The following is a 25,963-nucleotide window of genomic DNA, read 5'->3' on the forward strand; positions in this document are numbered from 1 at the left end:
CCTGAAACGGAGCTCAGTCCCCCTCAGTTGCTCCTTACGATATCGAGGGCGGGATTTTCCTCCTCCCGCCTGCCGCCCGGATGGTCCGGTCCCACAGAAAGTCAATGGACTTTTGGTTGGGCCACCGAGACCATAAGGCCGTAAGACATAGGAGCAGAAATGAGGCCATTCGGCCCATCGAGTCTGCTCCGCCATTCAATCACGGCTGATAAGTTTCTCAACCCCATTCTCCCGCCTTCTCCTGCACTGGGTCCCACCACAACGGGGGGGGCCAGAAAATCTCAGCCCAAGTCTCACGTTCTCACCACTCTCTGGGTCAAGGCATTTCTCCTGGAATTCATCGACACAAAAGCAATAGACTGCGGACGTTTGGAAATGTGCAATGAGCTGGGAAAAAGTCAGCAGGCCTGGCTGCGTCTGTGTAGAGAAACGCCGTTAGCGTTTCTGGTCGATGCCCTTTTGTCAGAGTTTTGATGAAAGGTCACATTAACTCTGTCTTTCTCTCTCCACAGGTGCAGTCTTGACCTGCTGAGAGTTTCTGACATTTCCTGCTTTTAATTCATTCTGGTTGTTTTGATTTGGGAGGTGGAATCCGTTTACCGATTTACGCCAGGAATTTGCAATCGGTGGATCCCCAAGCTCTTCGTGTTACTGGGCTGGTCAAACCAAAGGTACCTTTAACAGCCACAGAGGTCAGAGTGTCAGGCGATCTTACCTGAATAAGAGAGACGTTATCCAGAGTAAGGCGAAAGAGGTAGTTTCTGTAAAAGGACAGACACGTATAAACACGCTGATATTAAAAACCAAAACAAGATCTCAACGATTACCTGTCACTACGGCTTTCCATGAATTCAACCTGAAAAACTCCACAACTAATTGGGACAAACCTGCTTCACATTTCTGGGAAAATCCAAAGGCATGCAAGAGGACGATTAAAATGCAAATTCCTAGGTGCATGTTACACGGGGAAAGATTTGGCACGGACTAAGCAGGACATATCCTTGGCATTACAGAGACAGAGAGAGGGAGTGAGAGAGAGAATAGAATGGACAGATGAAGAAATGCAAGAAAATAGCAAGAAAGCAAAGGGAAAGGGAAGAGAGAGTGCTAAGCAAAAGAGAGAGAGAGAGATAAGGCGAAAGTAGAATGAACAGAAGTAAATGCGTAACAAGGAGCTGAGAGAGAAAGAGAGGAGAGGGGGGAAAAAGCAGGAAAAGGAGGAGAGAGAAATGGAAGAGAGAAAAGAAGGCGATTGAAAGATGAGGGGGAAAAAGAGAAGAGAAGAAGAGAACCAAGAATAAAAGCAAGGAGAGAAAAATGAACAGAAATTAAAGAGATGGAAGTGAAAGGAGAAAAACAGAGTTAGATAGAGAGAGAGCATCAGAGATAGAGATGGAGAGCATGGGAGAACGAGAGAGAGAGAGAATGAGGGGGAGAAAAAGAGAAGACAAAGAGGGAGAAGGGAAGAAGGAACTAAAGAAAAGGGAGATCAAAAGGGTAAACTAACTTGTCAGAAAATGGGGACAGACATGTTAAAACTGCATCAGGTAAACTAGGCCATCTGATAGTCAGCGCCTCAGGAATTTCACACTTTGTGCACAGCTGTAGAAAAACAGAATGATCAGAAAACGAGAGACAGCATCTGACTGATAGTCAATCTGATGATTAGATTGACATGCAATTGGCCGCTTACTGCGTTAGAGCAAAAATGTCATGTTGTTTTAAACAGGGTTCTTAATGAAAGGGAAACTGATCAGGGAAACGCCTCCCTCCGTTTTGTCTAATTTTTTAAAAACTCGACACCTTTCTCATACGGACAGAAACTTGTACAGAAGTGGGGTTGGGCACTCTACAGTCACTGCATTCTTGATGTCCATTTCCTTATAGGGGTTTACAGGGAGTGGACGGGCAAGAAAGGAACTTTAGAAAATCTTGCTGGCTCATATTCTATATATATCAAAGTTTGAAAGACTTTCTGGTCCGAAATGTTTGAGGGAAACTCATTTGTGGCCATTCGGAAACCTCGACGGAACGCTCGGAATTCCCTTTCTCCTGATTGGTTCAAAATATAGTGGGTAGGTAGTCGAACAAATTTCTTTCTATTGTGGAACATCTTCGGTCTGTCTGCAAGCTTGGCCCAGACCTCCCTGTCGCTTGCCATTTTAACACACCACCCTGCTCTCTTGCCCACATGTCCGTCCTTGACCTGCTGCAATGTTCCAGTGAAGCCCAACGCAAACTGGAGGAACAGCACCTCATCTTCCGACTAAGCACTTTACAGCCTTCCGGACTGAACACTGAGTTCAACAACTTCAGATCATGAACTCTCTCCTCCATCCTCACCCCACCCCCCACTTTTTTAATCTAGTTTTTATTTATTTATTTTTTCAAATTGTATTTATTTATTTATTCTTATCCATTCTTTTATCCTTTCCCCTCCCCACAGGGCCATCTGTCACTTGTTTCTATGTTGTGCTGTCACATAACCCTCGTTCTGTTAACACATTCTGCTAGCTTTTACCTTTACGCCACGATCAGCACCTCCTTTAGTCTTTAACACTTCCATTCACACTCCATTTGTCTTGTGTCCATGACATCTTTGTCAATCTCTCCTGAGCTCCCGCCTATCCCTGACCTTCTGTTTGCTCCACCCCTTCTTAAACAGCACAAGATCCACCACGTTGCTACTTCTCCTTAGCTCTGAAGGAGAGTCATACGGATTGGAAAAGTTAACTCCATTTCTCTCTCTACAGATGCTGCCAGACCTGCTGAGTCTTTCCAGGGTTTTCTGTTTTCATTTCGGGTTTCCAGCATCTGCAGTATTGGCTTTTATCCTTTCTATATCGGTTTGTCACTGGAATCTCATCCCTGTTTTCTTCCACCTTGTGGACAATCGACATTCCACACAGATCACGATGTGGTACTTGAAAGGTGATCATCATATCGTCGTCTAAATTTCCACGGGGGTAGTGCACTACAATTCTGGTCTCCATGTTGTTAAAAATAGAGGCACCGGAGAAGGTGCAACTAGGATTTAATTGGGTTAAACTGGAACTGAAAGGCTTCGAGCAAGATTGACCTGGTCTTTTATGAAATGGTTCAATAGGGTAGAGGTAGAGAAGATGTTTCCATTTGTGGAGGAGTCCAAAATTAGGGGCCATAACGAGAGGTTAGTCACCAATGAATCGAATAGGAAATTCAGGAGAAAATTCTTTACTCAGGGAGTGGTTAGAATGTGGGACTTGAAACCACAGGGATCAACTGAGGTGAATAGCACAGATTTAAGAGAAGGTGACGACATGAGAGACAATGAAATAGAAGCTGACAGGGTTGAATGAAGAAGGGTGGGAAGAGGTTCCTAAGGGACATAAACACATGAGGAGGGGAGATGATGGTGTCACTGGACTAATAATCTAGTGGCTCAGGCTAATGTTCTGGGGATATGGGTTCAAATCCCACAATAGCAGTCAGTGGAATCTGAATTCAGTTTTAATCTGGAATTGAAAACTAGTTTTAGTCATGGTGACCATGACAACTATCACCAATTGTCGTAAAAAACACATCCGGTTCACTGATATCCTTTAGGGAAGGAAATCTGCCGTCCTTATCACCCGGTCTGGTCACCAGACTCACAGCAATGTGGCTGACTCTTAACTGCCCTCTGCATTAGCCTAGCCAGCCATTCAATTCAAGGGCAGTTAGAGATGGGCAACAAATGCTGCCCTTGCCAACAACGTCCCACCAAAGAATAAATAAACCATATAAATGAAACATCAACATGGACTTAAAATGAAAGCAGAAAAGGCTGGAAATACTCAGCAGGTCAGGAAGCAACTGTGGAGAGCGAAACGGAGTTAATGGGCAGGATTTTTACCATGCAGAAACTGACCATCACCCGCAATCGGGCCCAATTAAAGGGCAGCCAGTGTGAATCGTGTGCTGAAAGGCTCAGCACTGCCTGGGTTAGGGTGGGTGGTTGTGGTGGGTGGTGAAGTCAACGCATGCGCCCGGGTGCGCTCAGTGAAAGCTCCCTGAAGGTACAGAGCCGCCTCGGGGGAGCTGAAGATTTTTGACATGAAAAGTAAAGGCTGGAAAAACGAGGAAAACACACATGCCCCTCGCGTGACACTGTCACCAGGAGCAGGGACATATTAAAAATTAGTTTTAAAAGTTTATTTTTTTTTAGTCAATGGCTGAAACCTCATCCCGCCCATGGGCGAGGTTTTGCAAAAAAATGCAAAGGCCGCTTGGCCTATTTGCCCAGCTGCCAACCGTAAGGTTGGACGGGCAGCGAAAAATTCAATTCTATTCATTGATTAAGGGCCTTAATAGGCCTCTTCACTGTCAGCGGGCACACAGCTGCCTCTCGCCCGCTTGAGTGCGCGATGATGTTGGGCCGCTCGCCCCCGGCGTCATCGCGCACTATTTTTCTCCCGTTCGCCCGCCCGGCCGGCGAGGGAGAAATTCTGCCCGACGTTTCGGGCCTTTGACCCTTCATCGGGACTGAGGGAAGATAGGAATGTAATAGGTTTTGAACAAGTGAAAAGGTGGAGTGGGGAGGAAGAAGAATAGGGAAGATCTGCGAAAGGGTGGAGGGCAGGAGAGGTTCAACGATAAACGGTTTCTCGGTACAAAAACCAAAAGTAACGAACAGGTAAAATAAAAAAAATCAAAAGGTGTGCCCAGATGAGGGGCGGAATTTTACACAGGTGGAATATTAGGGGTCCCGCCAAAGTCGATGGACTTTTGAACGGCTCGCTGCATTTTATGGCCCTGCCCCCACGTGATGGGGCGGTAAAATGCCACCCAGTGTGTCAATGGCTGGACAGCAGTCGTCTAAATGCAAAGTAAAGGGATTAAGAAAGATTAAGAGAAAAAACTGAACCAGCAAAATAAAGAGAAACAAAATGCGGCCAGAGACCATGATCTAAAATTGTTGAACTCAAAGCTGAGCCACAAGGTTGTAGAGTGCCCAAGTCGAAGGGTGAGGTGCTGTGTAGAGTGCCCAAGTCGAAGGGTGAGGTGCTGTGTAGAGTGCCCAAGTCGAAGGGTGAGGTGCTGTGTAGAGTGCCCAAGTCGAAGGGTGAGATGCTGTGTAGAGTGCCCAAGTCGAAGGGTGAGGTGCTGTGTAGAGTGCCCAAGTCGAAGGGTGAGGTGCTGTGTAGAGTGCCCAAGTCGAAGGGTGAGGTGCTGTTCCTCGTGTTTACGTTGAGCTTCACTGGAACACTGTCGCAGGCCAAGGAGAGAGAGGTCAGAGTGGGTGCAAGTGGCCTGTTTCTGCGCTGCACATTCTATGCCCTGTCTTGTCAGGTGTAGCTCCAGATGGCTCCAAATTGTTTCGGAGTGAGGCCGTGTAATTCGGGAAGGCTTCACCTGATTGCAATGGGGTTGTAAAGTTAGGCCATTTGGCGAGCTAATGTGGAGCCAAGCATTCCTAGGGTAACACACACTTGAGTTGAGGGTGCTGCATCCTCCTTAAATTATCAATGCTCCTCAGGCAAGCGGTGATCCTTTTTTTAAAAAAATATTAAACCCAGGTGTAGGAAGAAGCAGGATATCTGAAATTGGAAAGGATTGGGAGAGAAAGCAAGGGGGAACAGTAGCATGATGATGTCGATGGCAGATTCTTCACAGGCAAAGATCATGGGCAACAGTCACGTAGCGGTTATGTTACTGAGCTAATAAACCCGAGACTCAACTAATGACCTGGAGATGTGAGTTCATCATGTCACCACAACAGCAAGGGAATTTAAATGCAGTTAGTTAAATAAATCTGGAACAGTATTAGTAATGGTGACCATGAAACTGCCAGATTGTCATAAACAACTGGATAGGACAATGCTAGAGGGACCTAGAAGAAAGCAAGTTTCAACAAATCAATCACAATAGACATTGTTGTACCTTACCTGGCTCCAATGATCAGCTGATTCCTGTTGAGGTCAACTGCCAACTGGGAGTAATCATACACTCCTGGGAAGCTAAAATTCAACACCCAGGGCCTCAAATCTGTGGAGAGAGAGAGAGAGAGAAAAGAGAAAGGCAGGAATGTTATCAAAGTAAAACCTGAACAACAACAAAAACTTGCATCTATATAGCACCTTTGAAGTCAGGAGTGTTATCAAACAAGTTTTGACCACACAGGGAGCTATTAGGACAGCAGGCTAAAGGCTTGGTCAAGGTGGTAAATTTTAAGGGGTGTCTTAAAGAGGCAGTGAGGGGTAGAGAGGTGGGGAGGTTTAGGGAGGAATATGCAGAGTTTGCCAGCTGAAGGCATGGTCGCCAATGGTGGAGAGATTAAAATTGGGGGCACGCAAGAGGTCAGGACTGGAGAAACATAGATAACTCAGAGGGCTGTAGGGCTGGAGGAGCTCACAGAAATGGGAAGGTGAGAGACCATTGGGCAATTAGCCATTGGCCTACTGTACATGCCAAATCTGACAAATGGTTTGACACCACAGTAATGTCATAAGGCAAATTCTGTCACCACTGAAACTCTTACTTTGTTTGCGCAAGTGTGAAACAAGAGGAGAAGAGATGTGCAGAATTATATTTTGTTCAACTTTAAAGGGTCCTCTTTGTACTGGCACATCTGCTTTGGAAGTCATGAGTACGATGGGACATGCGACCCCTGCCTGAATGAGTACAAAACCAATAACGCTCAAGAAGCTTGACCCCATGTGGGCCAAAGCAACTGCAGCTTCCCCATCCAGCACCCTAAACCTCCACCCCCTCCATCACTCGCACACCATGTCTGCAATGTGTGTGCAAGATGCACTGCAGCAAATTTCCATGGTTTCTTCAACAGCATCTTCCAAACCTGCAACCGCTACCACCTAGAAGGACAAGGGCAGCAGATACATGGGAACACCACAGCCTGCAAGTTCCCCTCCAATCCACTCACCATCCTGACTAGGAACTAAATCATCGTTTCTCCACTGTCGCTGGGTCAAAATCCTGGAACTCCCTCCCTAACAGCACAGTGGGTGTACCTACATCACATGGACTGCAGCAGTTCAAGAAGGCGGCTCACCCACCATCTTCTCCAGGGCAATTAGGGATGGGCAATAAATGCTGGCCTAGCCAGCGACGCCCACACACACTGTGTGTTTTCTGCAGGGCTCACCAATGTTGATATCAGAAGTGCAAAATTATATTTGTTCCCACCTAACCCTCCCCCCCTCCCCCCAAGTAGTGCAAAGGTACTGAGGCCAAATGGTTCCAATGGGAGAGTTAGCAGTAGCATGGGAACAATAGTTTCCCTCATTGTTGAAACAACCATGAGGTGTAAGGGTCACACGGTTTGGGGAGACGGCCGTGTAGTGGCAAGGTCACTGGATTAGTAATTCCAGCAGGCCCAGGTTAAACCACTGGGACAAGGGTTCAAATCCCATCATAGCAGCTTCTGGAATTTATATCCAATTAAAAAACTGAAAGCTTGTATCAGTTAGAGTGAACATGAAACTATCATTGTTATCTTTAAAAAAAATCTGGTTCACTGGTGTCCTTTAGGGACGGAAATCTGCTGTTCTTACCTGGTCTGGCCTACATGTGACTCCAGACCCACAGCAACGTGGTTGACTCCTAGCTGCCCCCTGAAATGGCCTAGCAAGCCCCTCAGTTCAGTGGCAACAGTAATTAGGGATGGGCAACAAATGCTGGCTTCGCCAGTGACGCCCACATCCCATGAAAGAGTATTTTTTTTAAAAAAAAAAGGTCTCTTCGTGCAACCCTAGCTGAAAATTCTTGTCAGGGATGACAGGGGAGATGCTGAGAGGCTATTTCCCTTAGCTGAGACGTTCAGAACGAGGGGGTCACAGTCTCAGGATAAGAGACCCAGCCATTTAGGACTCAGGCGAGGAGAAACGTCTTCGCTCTGAGGGCCGTGAGTCTTTGGAATTCTCTACCCCGGTGAGCCGCGGGTGCCCAGTCGTCGAGGAGACTCGAGACAGGGATCGATAGATTTTTGGACTCTGAGGGAGTCAAGGGAATATGGGGAATCAGGTGGCAAAATGGAGTTGAGGCAGGAGATCAGCCATGATCTTGATAAAAGGCAGAGCAGGCTCAGGAGGCCGTGTGGCCTACTCCTGTTCCTATTTCTTATGTTCTATTGTCAGCCGAATGATTAAATCTCGTCCCTCTTATCTAATAGACCTTCTTACAACATTACAACTGGGATATTGGGCCAGTTTAATGGAGAGTAACAAATATAGCCATTCCTCATTGTTGAAGGCTGAGTTGTGGATCAGCATTAGACACTGTGCATTATTTTTCATCCTATTAGCACGTCTCCTTTATATACAAACTAAAGCTAACCCTCATTCGCATTTTATCCTCATTACAATGCAGTGCCTGTAACCCACTGTCATTTACAGACTCCATTACCATATTTTCATGCAACACTTTTCTCTCTTATTAACTCAATTATTAATTCATGCTGATCTAATTGCGGTATTTAATTAGAGGGTCGGCAGAGCGAAACTATTTCCTGTGGTGAGGGAACCCAGAACAAGGGAGCACAATCTCAAAATTAAGGACAGTTCTTCAGGAATGAAGCACTTTTTCCCCACAAAGAGCCATGGAAGTCTGGATCTCGGTGTGCCCAAAGCTCTCGCGATGCAGGATGTCAGTTGAAACTTTCGGGACTAAGACGGACAAATTTTTGTTGGTTCAAAGCCTACGCAACAAAGGTGGATAAATTGACTTGAGGTCCAAATCAGCCACGATCTAATTAAATGGGAGAACAAGCTACTCTTGTTCCCGAGGGAGCCTGCATTTGTATAGCACCTCACCACATCCTCATGCACTACCCAACCTGCTATTAAATGGCAGGCTGTGAACGGTTTGTGGTCCACTAATTGACTTAGCTCAGCAAAGGTGGTATTTAATAAACACTGGTGTAGCGCCATCTAATTCTCGAATGTACCAGCCTCTTTGGAAAGCAAGTCCCTCATTTAAGAATGTTCAGGAGAAACTTCACTGCAGTTTTGCTCCACTTATCCCCACTTGCATTGTAGTTTTTCTTTATTCATTTCTGGGATGTAAGCATCGCTGGCTAGGCCAGTATTTATTGTCCATCCCTAATGGCCCTTGAGAAGGTGGTGGTGAGCTGCCTTCTTGAACCGCTGCAGTCCATGTGGTGTAGGTACACCCACAGTGCTGTTAGGGAGGGAGTTCCAGGATTTTGACCCAGCGACAGTGAGAAAGGGTGATATAGTTCAAAGTCAGGATGGTGTGTGGCTTGGAGGGGGAGCTTGCAAATGGTGGTGTTCCCATGTGTCTGCTGCCCTTGTCGTTCGAGGTGGTGGCGGTCGAGGCTTTGGAAGGTGCTGTCGAAGGAGCCTTGGCGAGTTTCTGCAACGCATCTTGTGGATGGTACACACACTGCTGCCTCTGCGCACCGAACACTAGATGCCCTGAGGTGGAGGGCAACCAGCTGTTTGTACAACCGAGCAGGCAGTGGTGATCAGAGCCGCTTGTGGGTTGGCCTCTCCAAAGTGAATGAGCTGGAGTTTCCTTCCGATGATGCAGCAGCTTTCACGGTCCTTCCGAGCAGCGCAGGCTTAGAGATGAACATGATAAAGATCTCTAAAATAATGAAAAGGACTGGATAGCATTCCTATTGATCGATTGTTCAATTTGACAGATTGGGGAAGATGGTGAGACACGAGTTTAAACTCTGTAAGAGGACCGGATGTCAACACTTCTCCCGGCGAGTAGAGTCTCTGCAATAAGTTGCTGGCTGATCTGCTGGCTCCTGACTCTCTGCACTGCCTCCAGGAGGGTGCTGGAGTGGTTTCTATCTGGGGCAGTGGCCACATTGTAAAGAAGGTAACATGGCTTTATAGATCACACATGGTCCTTGTGATCCCCTGGGCTGGTTTCGATTATCTGTGGGGGCTGGAGAGGAATTTTCCAGAGTATATTTTTCCCTATTACCCAGGCCATTTCCTCTGTTTTTCTTTTGCCTCAGGAGACTGCATTGGATGAGGGCGTGTGTGTGTGTGTGTGTGTTGTGTGTGTCTGTGTGTGTGTTGTGTGTGTTGTGTGTGTGTGTTTGTGTTGTGTGTGTGTGTGTTGTGTGTTTCTGTGTGTGTGTTGTGTGTGTTGTGTGTGTGTGTTGTGTGTGTCTGTGTGTGTGGCGTGTGTGTGGAGAGACGTCCAGTCATCATGTCCAGTCATCACGAATGCAGAGCAATCAATTTTCACACGTGCATACAGTCATTCTTTTTGTTGTGAGATTTATTGAATTTACCTTCACAACTGGTCATGACCAGGATCTGAATTTCAACCTCTGGGTTATCAGTCCAGTACCACGACTCCTACATCAGCCGACTTACACAAGTCTTCCTCAGTCAGGGAGGTCATATTTAATTTGACCAAATCCAAACTTTTTAAAGGGCTACTTTTGAATGCAGGGGATCCAGGTGATTATGAGGGATATCGAGAAATGAGCCACAGAGCCCATCTCAAATGCAGCAAGTATGTTATAAGCCTGAATGGACCAGCTGGACTCGTATGATTTACAAAGTATATCAGATCCTGGTTCTGAAGTAGGAGACTGTAAATTGAGCAGAACTAAACTAGCAAAAATGCTGCGTGTTAGGTAGTAAAATAAGGAGCTTTTCCAGATACTGTACAGTCAGCAATACATCTTTGGCCAAAAGCCTCAAGCTATTTCCTTGAAGTTAAAATAAATGGAAGCATTAGACAGGCTCCTGTTTTAACATCTCATCAGCAATTCATACCTCCGAGAGTTCAGCTCTCCCTTGGTATTGTACTGGGAGCTTAGATTTTAAGAGCTTCAGAAACAGGAGTAGGAGGAGGCCATTCGGCCCCTCGAGCTTGCTCCTCCAGCCAATGGGATTGTGGCTGATCTCCTCCCTCAACTCCACTTTCACACGCTACCCTCATACCCCATAATTCCAGGCTATTGAGTTGCAGGATCAGCCACGATCATAATGAATGACGGAGCAGGCTCGAAGGGCCGAATGGCCTACTCCTGCTCCTAGTTTCTATGTTTCTATGTAATTCCCTTCGTGTGGGTAAAACCTGTTGATCTCTGTTTTAAATATACTTATATATATATATATTCATACGAATACACGAACTAGGAGCAGGAGTAGGAGTTTTTTTTAAATGAGGTTTGCTTTCAGATGCTGGATTGTGCTGCATGGACATATTTTGCTGCATTTTGGTTGTTTTGTTTATTCTGTGGAGGTCTGCGGTTCACAGAATCACAGAATCACACAGTGCAGAAGAGGCCCTTCGGCCCATCGAGTCTGCACCGACACGTGAGAAACGCCTGACCTACCTACCTAATCCCGTTTACCAGCACTTGGCCCATAGCCTTGAATGTTATGACGTGCCAAGTGCTCATCCAGGTACTTTTTAAAGGATGTGAGGCAACCCACCTCCACCACCCTCCCAGGCAGCGCATTCCAGACCGTCACCACCCTCTGGGTAAAAAAGTTTTTCCTCACATCCCCCCACTAAACCTCCTGCCCCTCACCTTGAACTTGTGTCCCCTCGTGACTGACCCTTCAACTAAGGGGAACAGCTGCTCCCGATCCACCCTGTCCATGCTGTCTGCCTTCGGGGAGCTCAGTGGAAGTGCTCACCAGCATCCGCCCAATTTCCACCCCCACCGGCAGCGCTGAGCCCTTTCTCCGCGCGTGCTTCGCACTGACTGGCCGTTAATTGAACGGTCAGCGTGAAATGGCGGGTCGGAGCCTGATCGAGGTCGGGGCCCGCTTGCCATCCGCTCCCAGGCCGGCCAATCGCCCATGCCCGACAAGCGAAAAATTCAGGCCTCGGCCTATCGGAACAACAAAGGAATGACCACTTTGAACTGAGAGTCATTTTATTCACAGAGAATCAAGGAGTCACAATGGCACAGAAGGAGGCCATTCAGCCCATCGATCCACACCAGCCCTCTGTAGAACAATCCAGTTAGTCCCATTCCTCCGCTCCAATGCTGTAGCCCAGCAAGTTTATTTCCCTCCAGTGCACCTCCATCCTCAGAATCATCCTCATAGGCAGCGAGTTTCAGATCATTACCACTCGCTGGGTAAACAAGTTCTTCCTCACATCCCCCCTGTATCTCTTACTAAAAAAACCTTAAATCTGTGTCCCCTGGCCCTTGAACCATCAGCTAATGGGAACAGCTTTTCTTTGTCTACCTTATCTAAGCCTGTCATAATTTTGTACACCTCTATTAAATCTCCCCTCAATCTCCTTTGTGTTAATGTTGAATTTGTGCTGTAATAGGCTACATACTTTAAATTGGTAATTAGACGCAACTGTCCCCAGTTGGGGAAAGATTAGGGAATCTTTGCAAGAATATATAAACCAGTTCACTCTGAGTGTCGGAGTGGGAGTGGGAATGGGAGTGGGAGTGGGAGTGGGAGTGGGAGTGGGACTGGGAATGGGAATGGGAATGGGAGTGGGAGCGGGAGCGGGAGAGTTTGTGACTTTCTTTTGCTGTTTTGGAAAGGAACCTGTTTTAAGGTGCAGCCTAGCTTCAGATTCATTCTTCCTCCACATACAATGATTGGAATGACCACTTGGCTACAAGGAGAACAATCCCAGCTTCTCCAACCTTTCCTATTCAACGAAAATCTATCTTATAGATTGTTTCATAATATTTGTGCTTTTCTCAATGTACAATGTTTCTGTATTGTAAACCAGTCTTAAATGCTCTCCAGTCCCAGGCAATCACTCATTAGGAGCTTTGAGGGGTGGCAATGAGTGGCACTGTGGTCCTGTCACTGACTAGCATTCCAGAGACCCGGGTAAGGCTCTGGGTTCAAATCCCACCACAGCAGATGATGAAATTTGATTTCAATTTTAAAAATCTGGAATTAAAAGTTTGATGATGACCGTGAAACCATTGCCGATTGTTGTAAAAACCCCATCTGGTTCACTAATGCCCTTTAGGGAAGGAAATCTGCTGTCCTTACCTGGTCTGGCCTACATGTGACTCCAGACCCACATTGTTAAATGGCCACATCCCGTGAGTTAATTTTTAAAGCATACGGATTCATTTTCTCCAGATCAGTGTTTCATTTTTTGATGAGCGCAGACTTGATTATTCTCCTCCTGGCCAAGGTGGGTGCAGCAGTGCCGTTTGCTCTGCTGACTCTGGCTTGCGGTTTTACTTTAGGGGTCCCAGGTCCGTGATGATTTGAAGTTTTTGTTTCTCACTTGCCATCTTCATGGCCTGTTTCGTGGCTGCAGTTTCCTTATCTGCAGTTTGCTGGCCACAGTTTCCTGGCGGTAGTTGCCCTCTTGCACCCAGTGCCCCATTGCAGTGTCGAGGGCAGAACATCTCATCCAAGCAACGAGTGCGGATCTCGGGTAGGATCCGCGCTCCGCGAGTTCCTTTTCCAATTAGCCTCAGCTTGAATCCCCATTGATGCATCCGATTCGGTCCGGATCGGATCTGCTTCGGTGTTTGTTGTAGTAACCCCCCATTCAAATCTCTGCACGCCTCCAATTCTACCCCCTTACACACTGCCAAGGACCTACAGCCCCGCACTGGCGGCCATGCCTTCAACTGGCTAGTCCTAAGCCCTAGAATTCCCTCCCTAAACCTCTCCGTCTCTCTCGTCTTCTTTGAAGACCCCCACACCCAGCACTGACCTCGCTGACTGAGCGTTTGGTTAGCTGTCTGATATCTCCTCATGTAGCTCGCTGTCAAATCTTGTTTGATAAACATCCCTGCGAAGTGCCCTTGGGATGTTTTACCGTGTTAAAGGGACCTATATGAAAACAAGCTGCTGTTACTTAGTAAGGCATCACTTTCTCTCAAGCCTATAGTGAACTTAACTGGAAATTGGCTTAGTCCAAGATTCTACCTCGATCTGACTGTCAAACCCTTTATTGTGTTGTTGGCTTTGGGTAGTCAGTGAGTCAGCACTATAGTCAGAGCCCGCTTGATGGTTGTAGAGCCTGCCAACATGCACTGCACTGCTGACATTAACAATCTCATTGCAACGTATAGAATTCTGACAGGGCTGGACAGACTGGATGCAGGGATGATGTTTCCTCTGGCTGTGGGAGTCTAGAACAAGGGGGTCACAGTCTCGGGGCACTGGGTAGACCATTTAGGCCTCAGATGAGGAGAAATTTCTTCACTCAGAAGGGTGGTGAACCTGTGGAATTCTCTACCGCAGAAGGCTGCGGAGGCCAAGTCACTGAATATATTCAAAAAGGAAACAGATTTCTGGACTCTAAGGGGTGTGGGGAGAGAGCGGGAGTACAGCATTGAGATATACAGGATCAGCCATACTGAATGGCGGAGCAGGCTCGAAGGGCCGAATGGCCTACTCTAGCTTCTATGTTTTATGTTCTATGACTCTGAGGTAAAAAAGTGAAGGGCAAGAAACCTTCCGAAAAGAGGAGGAGAGGGAAAAAAAGAAAGAACGGATTACACTTTCTTTTATTATCCCCTGCAATCCTTTGGTTTTCATTGCCCCAAAGAGATTAATGGCGAAAATCTTCCAGGAACCGCTCTCCGTCAATTTGCTGCTGAACTGCACCATAGTGATGATCGCACCCTGAAGAACTAAACAGCCTGGCTGATTAATTACAGCCTTCAGCAGAGATATTTATTAGACCCTCATCTCCTGCGTTCCCTGATCCAAATTAAGCAATGTAATGAAATCTCCTCAGTTTAATGCATCTGTGCCAGTGCGGTGGGGCTATAAGTGCACAGATCAGAACCAAGAAGTCAGCACATTGAACAGCGACTGATACAGCGCTGGAAAATTAGGGATAGATAGAGGATGGCCCAAAGGCAAAGGTAATTTGTCACAACAAGAGATAAATAAATAGAAGTATAGAGCACAAGGCAAAAAAAAATAGCAAGTTATACTAAATCTTGAATAGTGCTGAAAAGAGTCGTGTTGCCGAAGATTTTCACTCTTGCACTCATCAGGACAAATGCAAGAATGCCAAATTTCAAACGATCACAACAATTTATACTACATGAGAAAAAGGTGCTGATTGGTTGGAAAGTCATCTCTGATCAGCCAAGGCGTTGCTATGGACAACGTAATACAGAACAATAGGCACCTCCCCCCCCCCCCCCCCCACCAATCCCCCAAATTCCCAAGGAACAAGTTTAAGCTTTGTGCCATTTTTGAATTACCCGTGAGCTTCGGGAGCCTATAATTCCCCATTGCTTGCTCCATGGCAATGCCTCAGCCAGAGTTGACTTGCCAACCAATCAGCACCCTTTGTTCCTGTAGTATAAATTGTTACGAGCATTTGAAATTTGGTATTCTTGCATTTGTCCTGGTGAGTGTAAGATGAAAAGCTTCAACAACATGTCCCTACTTTCCGCATTATCATCCTGAATCTACATAAATCATTGGGTTAAACTTCAGCTGGAATGTTGGGTGGAATCTGATCACCTCTGTAGATTTTCTGAGGTTGGGACCAAGAGCGGGTCCTATCGCTGCTGGTGATGCCTGGCCGGATGCCTGCATGACCTTACCTTAGGTGGCCAATTAAGAGGCCACCTCCAGCAGCGCCATCCAATTAAGGATGACAGGAGTGAAGGTATCTGACTGGTCCAATGGGACCTCCTGCAGACAGCCCCACTGGGAGAGGTGGGAACTGCTGTGGCAGGCCGAAGAACACGAGGACGCATCAAGATGGAGGCGCTCTTGGAAGACGCGCGCAATCATTAAAATTACTTGTGCCCACAACCACCAGGCCATCATTGTTTATTTTAAAAATGTGTTCAAGGGGTGTGGGTTTCGCTGGCAAGGCCAGCATTTATTGTCCATCCTTAATTGGTCTTGAGGAGGTGGTGGTGAGCCGCTTTCCTGAACTTCCGCAAACCATGTGGTGTAGGTACACCCACAGTGCTGTTAGGGAGTTCCGGGATTTTGACCCAATGACAGTGAAGGAATGGTGATACATTTCCAAGTCAAGATGGTGTGTGGCTTGGAGGGGAACTTGTAGTTGGTGGTGTTCCCATGTATCTGCTGCCCTTGTCCTTTTAGATGGTAGAGGTCTTGGCTTTTGGAAGCTGTTGTTGAAGCAAGTAGGAATAATACAGGAGTGTATCTTGTTTTGAAGAGGCTGATACTTAGTACCTCCTCTCCCAAACCTGTGACCTACCCTATAGCGCCCCTCATGTTTAGGACATTCCAAAGCACTTTATGACCAATGAAGTACTTTTTAATCTGTACTTACCGTTGTAATAGGGAATGCTGCAGCCAATTTACACACGGCAAGCTCCCACAAACAGCAATGTGATCATCCATTTTAGTCACGTTCACTGAGGGAAACATACTGGCCAGGACATCAGGGAGAACTCCCCTGTTCTTCTTCAAAATGATGCCATGGGATCTTTGACAACCATCCGGAGAGAGTAGATAAGGCCTCGGTTTAATTGTCAGCCTAGATTTTGTGCTCAAGTCCCTGGTGTTGGTTTGAATCCATGATCTGACTCTGGCACCCCACTGAGCCAGAGCTAACACATCCATACCTACTCATACACACTCATGTCCCATACACACTTTAATGAGGTTGCTTTCATGGGCCACAGGAAAACCTGTGATACAATTGAACTTCAGAACTCCCTTTTTTAAAGGTTAACATTTGGATAAGAAAAATGTCACGCGAGCACATTTAACCCACTCTGGTTTGATGCTGAGCCATACTCTTCTTGCACGATGCTCTTCAAACCACTCCCACCAACAGGGACTGACCTACATTACAGCAGTGACTACACTTCAACAGTGCTTGATTGACTGCAAAGCAGTTTGGGATCTCCTGAGGTTGTGAAAGGCGTTGTATAAACGCACGTCTTGAGTTGGCTTTCTGCAGCTGCCAGTCCGTCACTTCGGCATTAGCGCCATTCAGCTCAATAGGCTCTCCGAGCGTTCCAAGGGCAGTACCTATCATGGCATTGCCTGATGTTCGCCAGAGCTCGAATTGGCAGAGAATGAAAATTTGACGCACTAGCCCCGACAGTCCACTGGATTCCTAGTGACCACGCGGTCCCTGTCCTGGAGGGGGAAATCTGAAAGTGTTTTAGTCAGTTAGGATTCTCTAGATCAGGAGTCAATAGGAAAGGATTTGATCCATTAGAATTCTGTGCCATGGACCATAGTTTTATCAGCTGAACAGAGCACCGAATGTACCCAGCATCAAAACTTATCTCGCCAAGGCTTCTGCTGATGCTCGTGGCATTCATCGCAGGAGCAATAACACAAAATGAATACGCACGACTAAAGCAGAATATGGGAAACATATACTTAGAACCCTTTCGCTTATGCTAGTTATAGACAAAACACTTAAGGTCTCCACTCTCAAAATAGTCGACATAAGCCCATGGCCCTGGGTCCATGCTATCTTGTTGTGGCTAAACGCCTTCAAGCGTAAAACCAGAATGTTAAAACATTGATAAAAAGGTTAACCTCAAACTCCAATTTACATTTGACCTTCACTTTGGAAAACTACAGTCAAAGATTAGTGTTCACAAAGTACTTCATAGCTCCCCGGAGCATCTCAAAGTGAACTTTGCACACAGTAAATTACATAAAAACAGTCACCACAGTTCGAGCATGGCAGCCATTTTGTACACAGCCAGATCCCTTAACCAATGATGCAGTAAACGATCGGATAACCTGTTTATATCGGTGTTGGTTGAAGAGTACAGATCGGCCAGGATGCCGGTGATACTCCTTTTCTCTTTTTCAAATAGTAACGTGGGATTTTCAACACACTTGGGGCGGTGGTGGGGGGTGGGGGTGTGGGGGAGTGGTGGTATCGCGGGTGGAGGGTGGCAGACAGGACCTCAGGTTTAACATCTCAAAGATGGCATCTCCGACAGTGCAGCATTCCTTCAGTACTGCACTGAGGTGTCAGCCTAGCTCAAGTGCTTAATAACAAAGTGGGGCTTGAAGCCATGGACTTATACTGCAGAGGCAAGATAACTGCCATTGAACAAAGGCTGTTCCAATGGTGTGGAATACCAACACACACTTCCATAGCATCACAAAGTCATGCTCCATTGGTGTCACACATGAGTGTACCATGCAACAGCCCCATTCAGAGTCTCAGATGACAATGAGGATCATTCACGGAGACGTCTCATGCAGGACTGCCACTGACCAGTCTGTTCTTCCTTGCCTTTTCGATTCTCTCCATTCCTCTGCTGAAGGCACTGACTTACTCGACAGATCCATGGACCTCTGGCACCTTGCCCCAGTGGTGGGAAAATGTGAAATTGTCCAATTTGGCAGGAAGAATAAAAGAGAAGCATATTATCTAAATGGTGAGAAACTGTAGAGCTCTGAGGTGCAGAGGGATCTGGGTGTCCTAGTGCATGAATCGCAAAAGGTTAGTATGCTGGTACAGCAAGTAACTAAGAAAGCTAATAGAATGTTGTCACTTATTGCGAGGGGAATTGAATAGGTTATGCTTCTAGACAGGGCACTAGTGAGACCACATTTGGAGTACTGTGTACAGTATTGGTCACCTTATTTAAGGAAGGATGTAAATGCGTTGGAAGCAGTTCAGAGGAGTTTTACCAGACTAATACCTGGAATGGGAGGGTTGTGTTATGAGGAAAGGTTGGATGGACTAGGCTTGTATTCGCTGGAGTTTAGAAGAGTAAGAGGCAACTTGACTGAAACATATAAGATCCTGAGGGGTCTTGACAGGGTGGATGTGGAGAGGATGTTTCCTCTTGAGGAAAAATCTAGAACTAGGGGTCACTGTTTAAAAATAAATTCCCCCTTATTAAAACAGAGATGAGGCAAATTTTTTTGCATTTAGAGAATCGTGAATCTTTGGAACTCTCTTCCTGAAAAGGCGGTGGAAGCAGGGTCTTTGAATATTTTTAAGGCAGAGCTGGATAGATTCTTGGTAAGCAAGGGGGTGATAGGTTATTGGGAGTAGGTGGGATGCAGATTTCAGGTTACTATCAGATCAGCCATGGTCTTATTAAATGGCAGAGCAGGCTTGAGGGGCTGAATGGCCTACTCCTGCTCTATGTCCGTATGGTCATCCTTCACACATAAGCTTAGACAGTGCATACCTGGTACATTTCTCCAATGTGTGATTCATCACAGTTGCCTTTCCTCTCATCCAACTATCAGGAATCACTTCAGACTTTACTTTCGATAGGCATTTAACAAAGTACCACATAATAGGTAGGTAGGTAGTTAATTAGCTGTAGTCCATGTGGGACTGTAGGCATCTCTCCCCATTAGAGAGGGGAATTGGTTAGATAGCTTGAGAGGCACCACTCCACATTAAGCATGAGGCAGGCAAGGAGAAAGGTCCCTCAGCCAGAGCAGAAATTGAGACCACACTGTTGATATTATTCTGAACCACACATTAGCCGTCTGAGCTAACCAGCCACACATATAATCGGCTTGTTAGCAAAATAAAAGTCCATGGGATTAAAGGGAGCGTGGCAGTGTGCATATAAATTTGACTAAGGGACAGAAAACAGACGGGAGAGGAATATAGTGTGGCATTCCCCAGGGGTCAGCATTAGGCCCACTGCTCTTTTTGACACATACTAATGGCTTGGGTATATTGGGCATCAGTTTAATGTTTGCAGATGATATGTAACCCTGGATATATGGTAAACAATGAGGCGGATAGGGAGAGGCTTCAGAAGGACAAAAGACTGGTGGAATGAGATGAAATTTAATACAGAGAAGTTTGAAGTGAAACATTTTGCGGGAAGAATGAAGGAGAAGCAATATAAAGGGCACAATTTGAAGGGTGCAGGAACAGAGAGACCTGAGTGGGTATATGGATAAACCTTTGAAAGTGAGGGTGTGGGGGTAGTGGTGGTGGCATAGTGGTATTGTCACTGGACTGGACAGGGTAACGCTATGGCAGATGGTGGAATTTGAATTCAATAAAATAAAAATCTGGAATTAAAAGTCTGATGATGACCATGGAACCGTTGTTGGTTTTTGTTGTAAAAACCCATCTGCTGTCCTTTCCTTACCTTGTCCTTACATGTGACTCCAGACCCACAGGTTGACTCTTAAAATGCCCCTGCACAAGGGCAATTAGGGATGGGCAATAAATGCTGGCCTAGCCAGCGATGCCCACAACCCATAAATAAAAAAGGGACAGGTTATGTGGTCCTTGACTTTCTGATTAGAGGTAGAGTACAAAAGCAAGACCACCAGAACATGCAAAATAGGAGAGCATTTGGGGAGGGAATTGAATTCAAAAATAAGGAGCTTATGCTTCAGTTGTACAGGACACTCTGAGACAGCATTGGTCTCCTTATTTAAAGAAAGATGTAAATGCATTGGAAGCAGTTCAGAGAAGGTTTACCAGACTAATATCTGGAATGGCAGGGGTTGTCTTATGAGGAAAGGTTGGACAGGTTAGGCTTGTATCCACTGGAGTTTAGAAGAGTAAGAGGTGACTTGATTGAACCATGTAAGACCCTGAAGGGTCTTGACAGGGTGGATGTGGAGAGGATGTTTCCTCTTGTAGGAGAATCTAGAACTAGGGATCACTGTTTAAATATAAGGGGCCGCCCGTTTAAGACAGAAATGATGAGAAATTTTTTCTCTCAAAAGATCGTGAGTCTTTGGAAGTCCCTTCCTCAAAAGGCAATGGGAGCAGAGACTTTGAATTTTTCAAGGCAGAGGTAGATAGATTCTTAATAAAGACGGGGGTGAAAGGTTATTGGGGTGAGGCAGGAGATCAGCCATGATCTTACTGAATGGCGGAGCTGGCTCACAGGGCCAAGTGACCTACTCCTGCTTCTAAGTCGTATGTTCATTTGGCCCCTCGGGTCTGCTCCGCCATTCAATAAAAGTATGGTCGATCTGATCCTGGTCTCAACTCCAGCCTTCTGCCAGTTCCCCGTAACCCTCAACTCCCCTGTCTATCTCAGCCACGAATATGTTATGCTAAACCGTTACAAAACACTGGTTAGACCTCAGGTGGAGAATTGCAGGGCACCGCACTTGAGGAAGGAGGTCGGTCAAGGCCTTGGAGAGGGCACGGAAGAGATTCACTAGAAAGATACAGGGATGTAGGGCTTCAGTAATGTGGAGACTGGAGAAGGTTAAGAGGGGATTTGATAGAAGTATTCAAAAGCATGATACAGTAATTCAAGTAATTGATTAAACTGGCAGACTAGAAAGCACCGATTTAAGATGATTGACAAAAGAACCAGAGGTAACACAAGGAAAACTTCTTTACACAGCGAGTTGGTGTGATTTGGAATGCTCTGAAAGGATGGCGGAAGCAGATTCAGAAGTAACATTCACAAAAGAGAACTGAGTAACTACTTGCAAGGAAATAATACAGGGCTACGGGGCAAAATTAATCGGACAGCTCCACCAAAGACATGATGGGCTAAATGGCCTCCTTCTGTGCCATATTATTCTATGATTCTATGATGCTAATCCGGAGTTGGAGCAATGGCCAATTTGTTTGCCTTTTTTTTAGCCTGGAGGTAACGCGGCCCACGACAGAGATCAGTGGACCCTCGGCACAGATAGAGATTGAAGCTGCAACACTCCTGGGGCTGAATTTTACGCCAGCGAGATTTTATATGTCCCGCCGAAGTCACTGGAGTTTAACATGGGCTCTCCGCATTTCACGGTCCCACCCCGGTCGCAACAGGACCATAAAATCCCGGCCCTGGTCTTTGCAAGTCAGTACCACGTGGAGCTATTCATTGACCATCCATGGAGTTTAACCAGCAGCTTTACAGCCTAAACGGAAGGCAGAGGGGGAGCAAGGGCTATTAGGGATGGGCAATAAATGCTGGCCTAGCCAGCGACGCCCACATCCCGTTAAATGAATTTTTAAAAAAGGGGCCATGATTTTATGGAATGGTGGAGCGGGCTGGAGAGGTGCCCCTCTGTGAAACAAATTCCCTTTAACCATTCAAAGTGCAAACTAATTCAATATAACACTCAGGTTCCCTTTAGTTAGTAAGCTGCAAAAGGCTTTCCAAAAAATATTTACAGTGCTTTAAAGAAACCAAAATTTAAATGTTTGCTTAATTAGGATAATGAAGGCAAATGAGAGTTTTTAAACAAGGTTAATGAATGAGCACAGGAGGCAGCTTAATTAAAGCAAACACTTGGAACTATCTACTCAAGGGAAGCCATGCCTGATCCCTCATCCATAAAGAAAAGGAAGACTTGCTATTATGTGGTGCCTTTCATGTTGCAACGTAGGAAACATTGCAGCCAATGTGCACAGCAAGCTCCCACAAAACAGCAATGAAACAATAACCAGATCATTTGTTTTAGGTGTTGGTTGAAGGATAAATATTGGGTGGGACATTTGGAAAACTTCCCTGCTCTTCTTTTGAAACATGCTCACCTGAGGAGGCAGACTGGCTCTCAGTTTAACATCTCACCTGAAAGGCAGCACTACCAACAGCGCAGCACTCCTTCAGTGTTTCACTGAAATATCAACCTAGGTCACAGGCTCAAGACCCTGGAGTGAGATTTGAACCCAAAACCTTCCAACATAGAAGCAAGGGTGCTACCACTGAGCTAAAATAACTTTCACTCATATTACTATGAAGTCCCCAGCACTGATTTGTCTTAGAGACACTGATAAATATTTGAAATGATAATTCTGTGAAGACTCAATCTGTGGCCACTACCCACAGCTACTGTACAAGGCATTTCATGTTTTGTAAACCCAATCGACTTCTTCTTCCCAATCCTCTGTGGTCATCTCTCACATGTGAGCCAAGACAATGAGTATTCACACATCACTGGGACGGACATGTGAATGAAGGGTGTCATGGCCAAGTCCCATCTTGTCCACACATACAGCTTCCAGCAAGGGTTAGATGATATCTAGGCTGATCCCCCCGGCTTCCCTCACCCCTTTGTAGCACCCCTATTGCCACAACAGCTGAGATCAACTAACTCAGCCTAGTAACCTGTTATGATCCTTGGAGAGACCCCCAAGCTGTAGGTAAGATCCAGTTAGGGACCAATAAAGTTCTGTTTAAAGTAGTCAAAATTTGAGATTTCAGACACTTGCTCAGTGAATAAAAGCCACAAGATTCCACGGGTTTTGGACAAACAAAAATAAACGTTACTATACAAGGTCAGAAGGATAAAACAATTAACATTATCTATCTTAACTCTAACATTCAGGGTAAATATGAGATCCATATGAATTAATAAGCTAACAGTGGTCAAACACATCATAATAAATGGCAGATGCGACCAAGACAGAGTCCACAGATTTCTCAACAACCCACCCTGATGTCAGTAACACTGAGAGGCAACCAATCTCATCACCTTTGAAGACCTAACCTGGGAATTCTCTCTAAAAGTCACTCCAACTTGGACGGCATCAACAACAGCCCACTTCGCAGGGTTTCAATCTCGTCTCCTGAGATTCTGTTCCCCTGGTTTCCTGGGCCTACACTCAAACACCAACTCACAAATACAACTTCAGCTCTTCGGCTGTGCCAAGCAGAACATTACTGATCCATCGGGGTATCTTTACGCCAACTGCCCACAGCACGGAGCCACCAATCTTTGGCTGCCTTCTTGGGTCTCCAGAGCTTCTCCTCAGCCCTCTTCACTTAAAGTTGGCTTCCCCCAGTCCTTTTCCTTTTTGGAGCTTGTCTCCCTGCTCCTCTCCTTTTGACTGAACTGGGACCTTTTCCTGTCCATGTGCCCTCTCTGGGACTCTTCTTTTGGGACCTCTCTCTGTCCCCTCTCCCTGCCTGGGACTCTTCTTCCCGATGGCGCTCCACTCCTGGTCGCCTGACCTGAGTTTTCACGTTGTTTTTCTTCCATGCGCTGGTATGCTGGGCCCGTCCTTGCCCAAAGAGCTCACACTGCTGAACTGAGCATGTGCAGCCCGCTCCTGGTCTGCACACGTGCAGAAAGTCCAAGGCTTGTCGGGAGTTGAAGTTCCCATTCTCTGCTCGCAACACCAAGGTAGGTTTGACTTTTATAACAAACCTAAGAGCTCTCCTACTCTGTAGGCCTAACTTACGATCACACACTTACCAACAACCACAAGGTGCTCCACAGACGAGTTAGCAAACAAAATCTAACACCAGGGTGGGGAGTGGGTGCCCTAGTGGTGATGTCACTGGACCCAAATTAATGCTCTGTGTTCAAATCCCACCAGAGTAGCTTGTGTCATTTAAATTCAGTTAATAAAATCTAACTAGTTTCAGTAATGGTGACCATGAAATATCAATTGTTGTAAAAACCCATTTGGTTCATTAATATCCTTCAGGAAAGGAAATCTGCTGTCCTTACCTGGTCTGGCTGACATATGATGACAGTATGGTTGACTCTTAACTGCCCTCTGAAAAGGCCAAGCAAACCACTCAGTTCAAGGGCAATTAGGGATGGGCAACAAATGCTGGCCTTGCCAGTGGTGCCCACAGCCCATGAAAGAACTTTTTTAAGAGGCTATTAGAACAGATGACCAAAGGTTTAGGTTTTGAGGAGATTATTAAATGAGGAATTCTAGAGCTTAGGGCCCAAGCTGCTAAAGGCATGGTCACCAATGCTGGAATAAAGGAAAGCTGGCATGTACAAGAGGCCGGAATTGGGGGAACGCCGATATCTAGGAATTTTGTAGGGTTGGAGGCGGTCACAGAGATAGGGACGGGGAGAGGCCATGGAGGGATATGAACACAAAGCCGAGAATTTTAAAATCGGGGCATGGCCGGACCAGGATCCGTTGTAGGTCAGTGAACACGGGGTGGGGTGATGGATGAACGGATGCAAGTTAGAATACTTACTGTGGGGTTTTGGATGAGCTGAAGTTTGCAAAGAGTGCAATCTGGGTCAGGAGAGCATTGGAATAGCCGATCAACATCTCCTGGCAATTTGGGAATGGACAATAAACCTATCCTTGTCAGCATCCACCGCCCCCCACCCCCAACCCCCATCCCAAGAATAAATTGTTACACAAAGAACAGTAAATTTATTAATCGAGCCACAAACAAGAGATCACAGAGGTCCTGTATCCACCTTGGTACTTTATAAGTGGAAAGAGAATTGTAAAGTTCAAATGGTACAGCTAATTTATAACAGGACCAAGGCCTTCCCCATCAAAGTCTAACCTCTGCTGTCATTAGTTTTATTAGGACCCTCAGGCTGTGGGAATCTCAGTCTGGTATCTGTCAATGGCACGGTTTTAAATTAAACAAATGGAAACTCAATGCCATGTCTTCACTTTCTGCTTTTATCGTGCGGGGTGAGGGGTTTGTAATTCTGATGGATTCCCGGGTTACCACGGCAACGGTTAAAAGCAGGCTGCCAACTCTCAGTCAGCACCTTTGGGCTATCACAAAGAAACAATGTCTTCTTAATGTCTCGGTCCATCAGCTGCCAATCCCCAGCACATTAACAGCATTAAATTCCCTTCTTCCTTTGTACGATCAACCACATGAATGGTCGGGACACGCAACTCGTTTGGCCCAGGAAATGATATCTACCTCACAACAGGCTTAGTTCTGGGGGACTTTCATGTTGTGTCAAATATTAAGAGCACCGCGTTCGATTCAGGGCACCCACCCCTCAGGAAAGAAATATTAGCCTCGGTGTGGGGGGGGGGGCGGGTTCAGCACAGGTTCACCAGAATGATGCGGGGGGTGGGGGGTGGGGGTTAAATGGGTTGCTCAGATTAGGTTTGTAGTTCTTTGTGTAGAGAAGATGATGTTGCGATCTAATTGAGGTGCTTAAGATGATTAAAAGAGTTGATGTGCTGGGTAGAGAGAGAGTATTTCCTCGGGTGAGGGAAGTCCAGAACAAAGGGGAGATACAAACTCAAAGTTAGAGCTTGGCCGATGAGGGTCAGGAAGTGCGTCTTCACGCTGCGCGCCAGTAATAGACAACCGGATGATGCGCCGAGAAAATAAAATTAAAAACGCACGCCGCCGCTCACGTTGACAGCTAGTGCCAGACCTGAAAGCCAGTGACTATTTTGTTCAGCGCTAAGT

At 46.2% G+C, this 25,963-nt stretch overlaps 1 protein-coding gene across 2 annotated transcripts in view; it reads right to left on the reverse strand.

Moving 5' to 3' along the window:
• sema5ba (sema domain, seven thrombospondin repeats (type 1 and type 1-like), transmembrane domain (TM) and short cytoplasmic domain, (semaphorin) 5Ba) overlaps positions 1-25,963 on the reverse strand; it is a 344,144-nt gene that overhangs the window by 159,208 nt on the left and 158,973 nt on the right. For both annotated transcript variants that reach the window (XM_078552610.1, XM_078552611.1), the window contains exons 4-5: positions 5,907-6,006; positions 716-761 (exon numbers count right to left, since the gene is read on the reverse strand). In XM_078552610.1, the coding sequence (XP_078408736.1) occupies positions 716-761; positions 5,907-6,006 (146 nt within the window). The remainder of the gene's footprint in view (positions 1-715; positions 762-5,906; positions 6,007-25,963) is intronic.

This window comes from Cetorhinus maximus, chromosome 11, assembly GCF_964194155.1.
Source record: "Cetorhinus maximus chromosome 11, sCetMax3.hap1.1, whole genome shotgun sequence".
Lineage (NCBI taxonomy): Eukaryota > Metazoa > Chordata > Chondrichthyes > Lamniformes > Cetorhinidae > Cetorhinus > Cetorhinus maximus.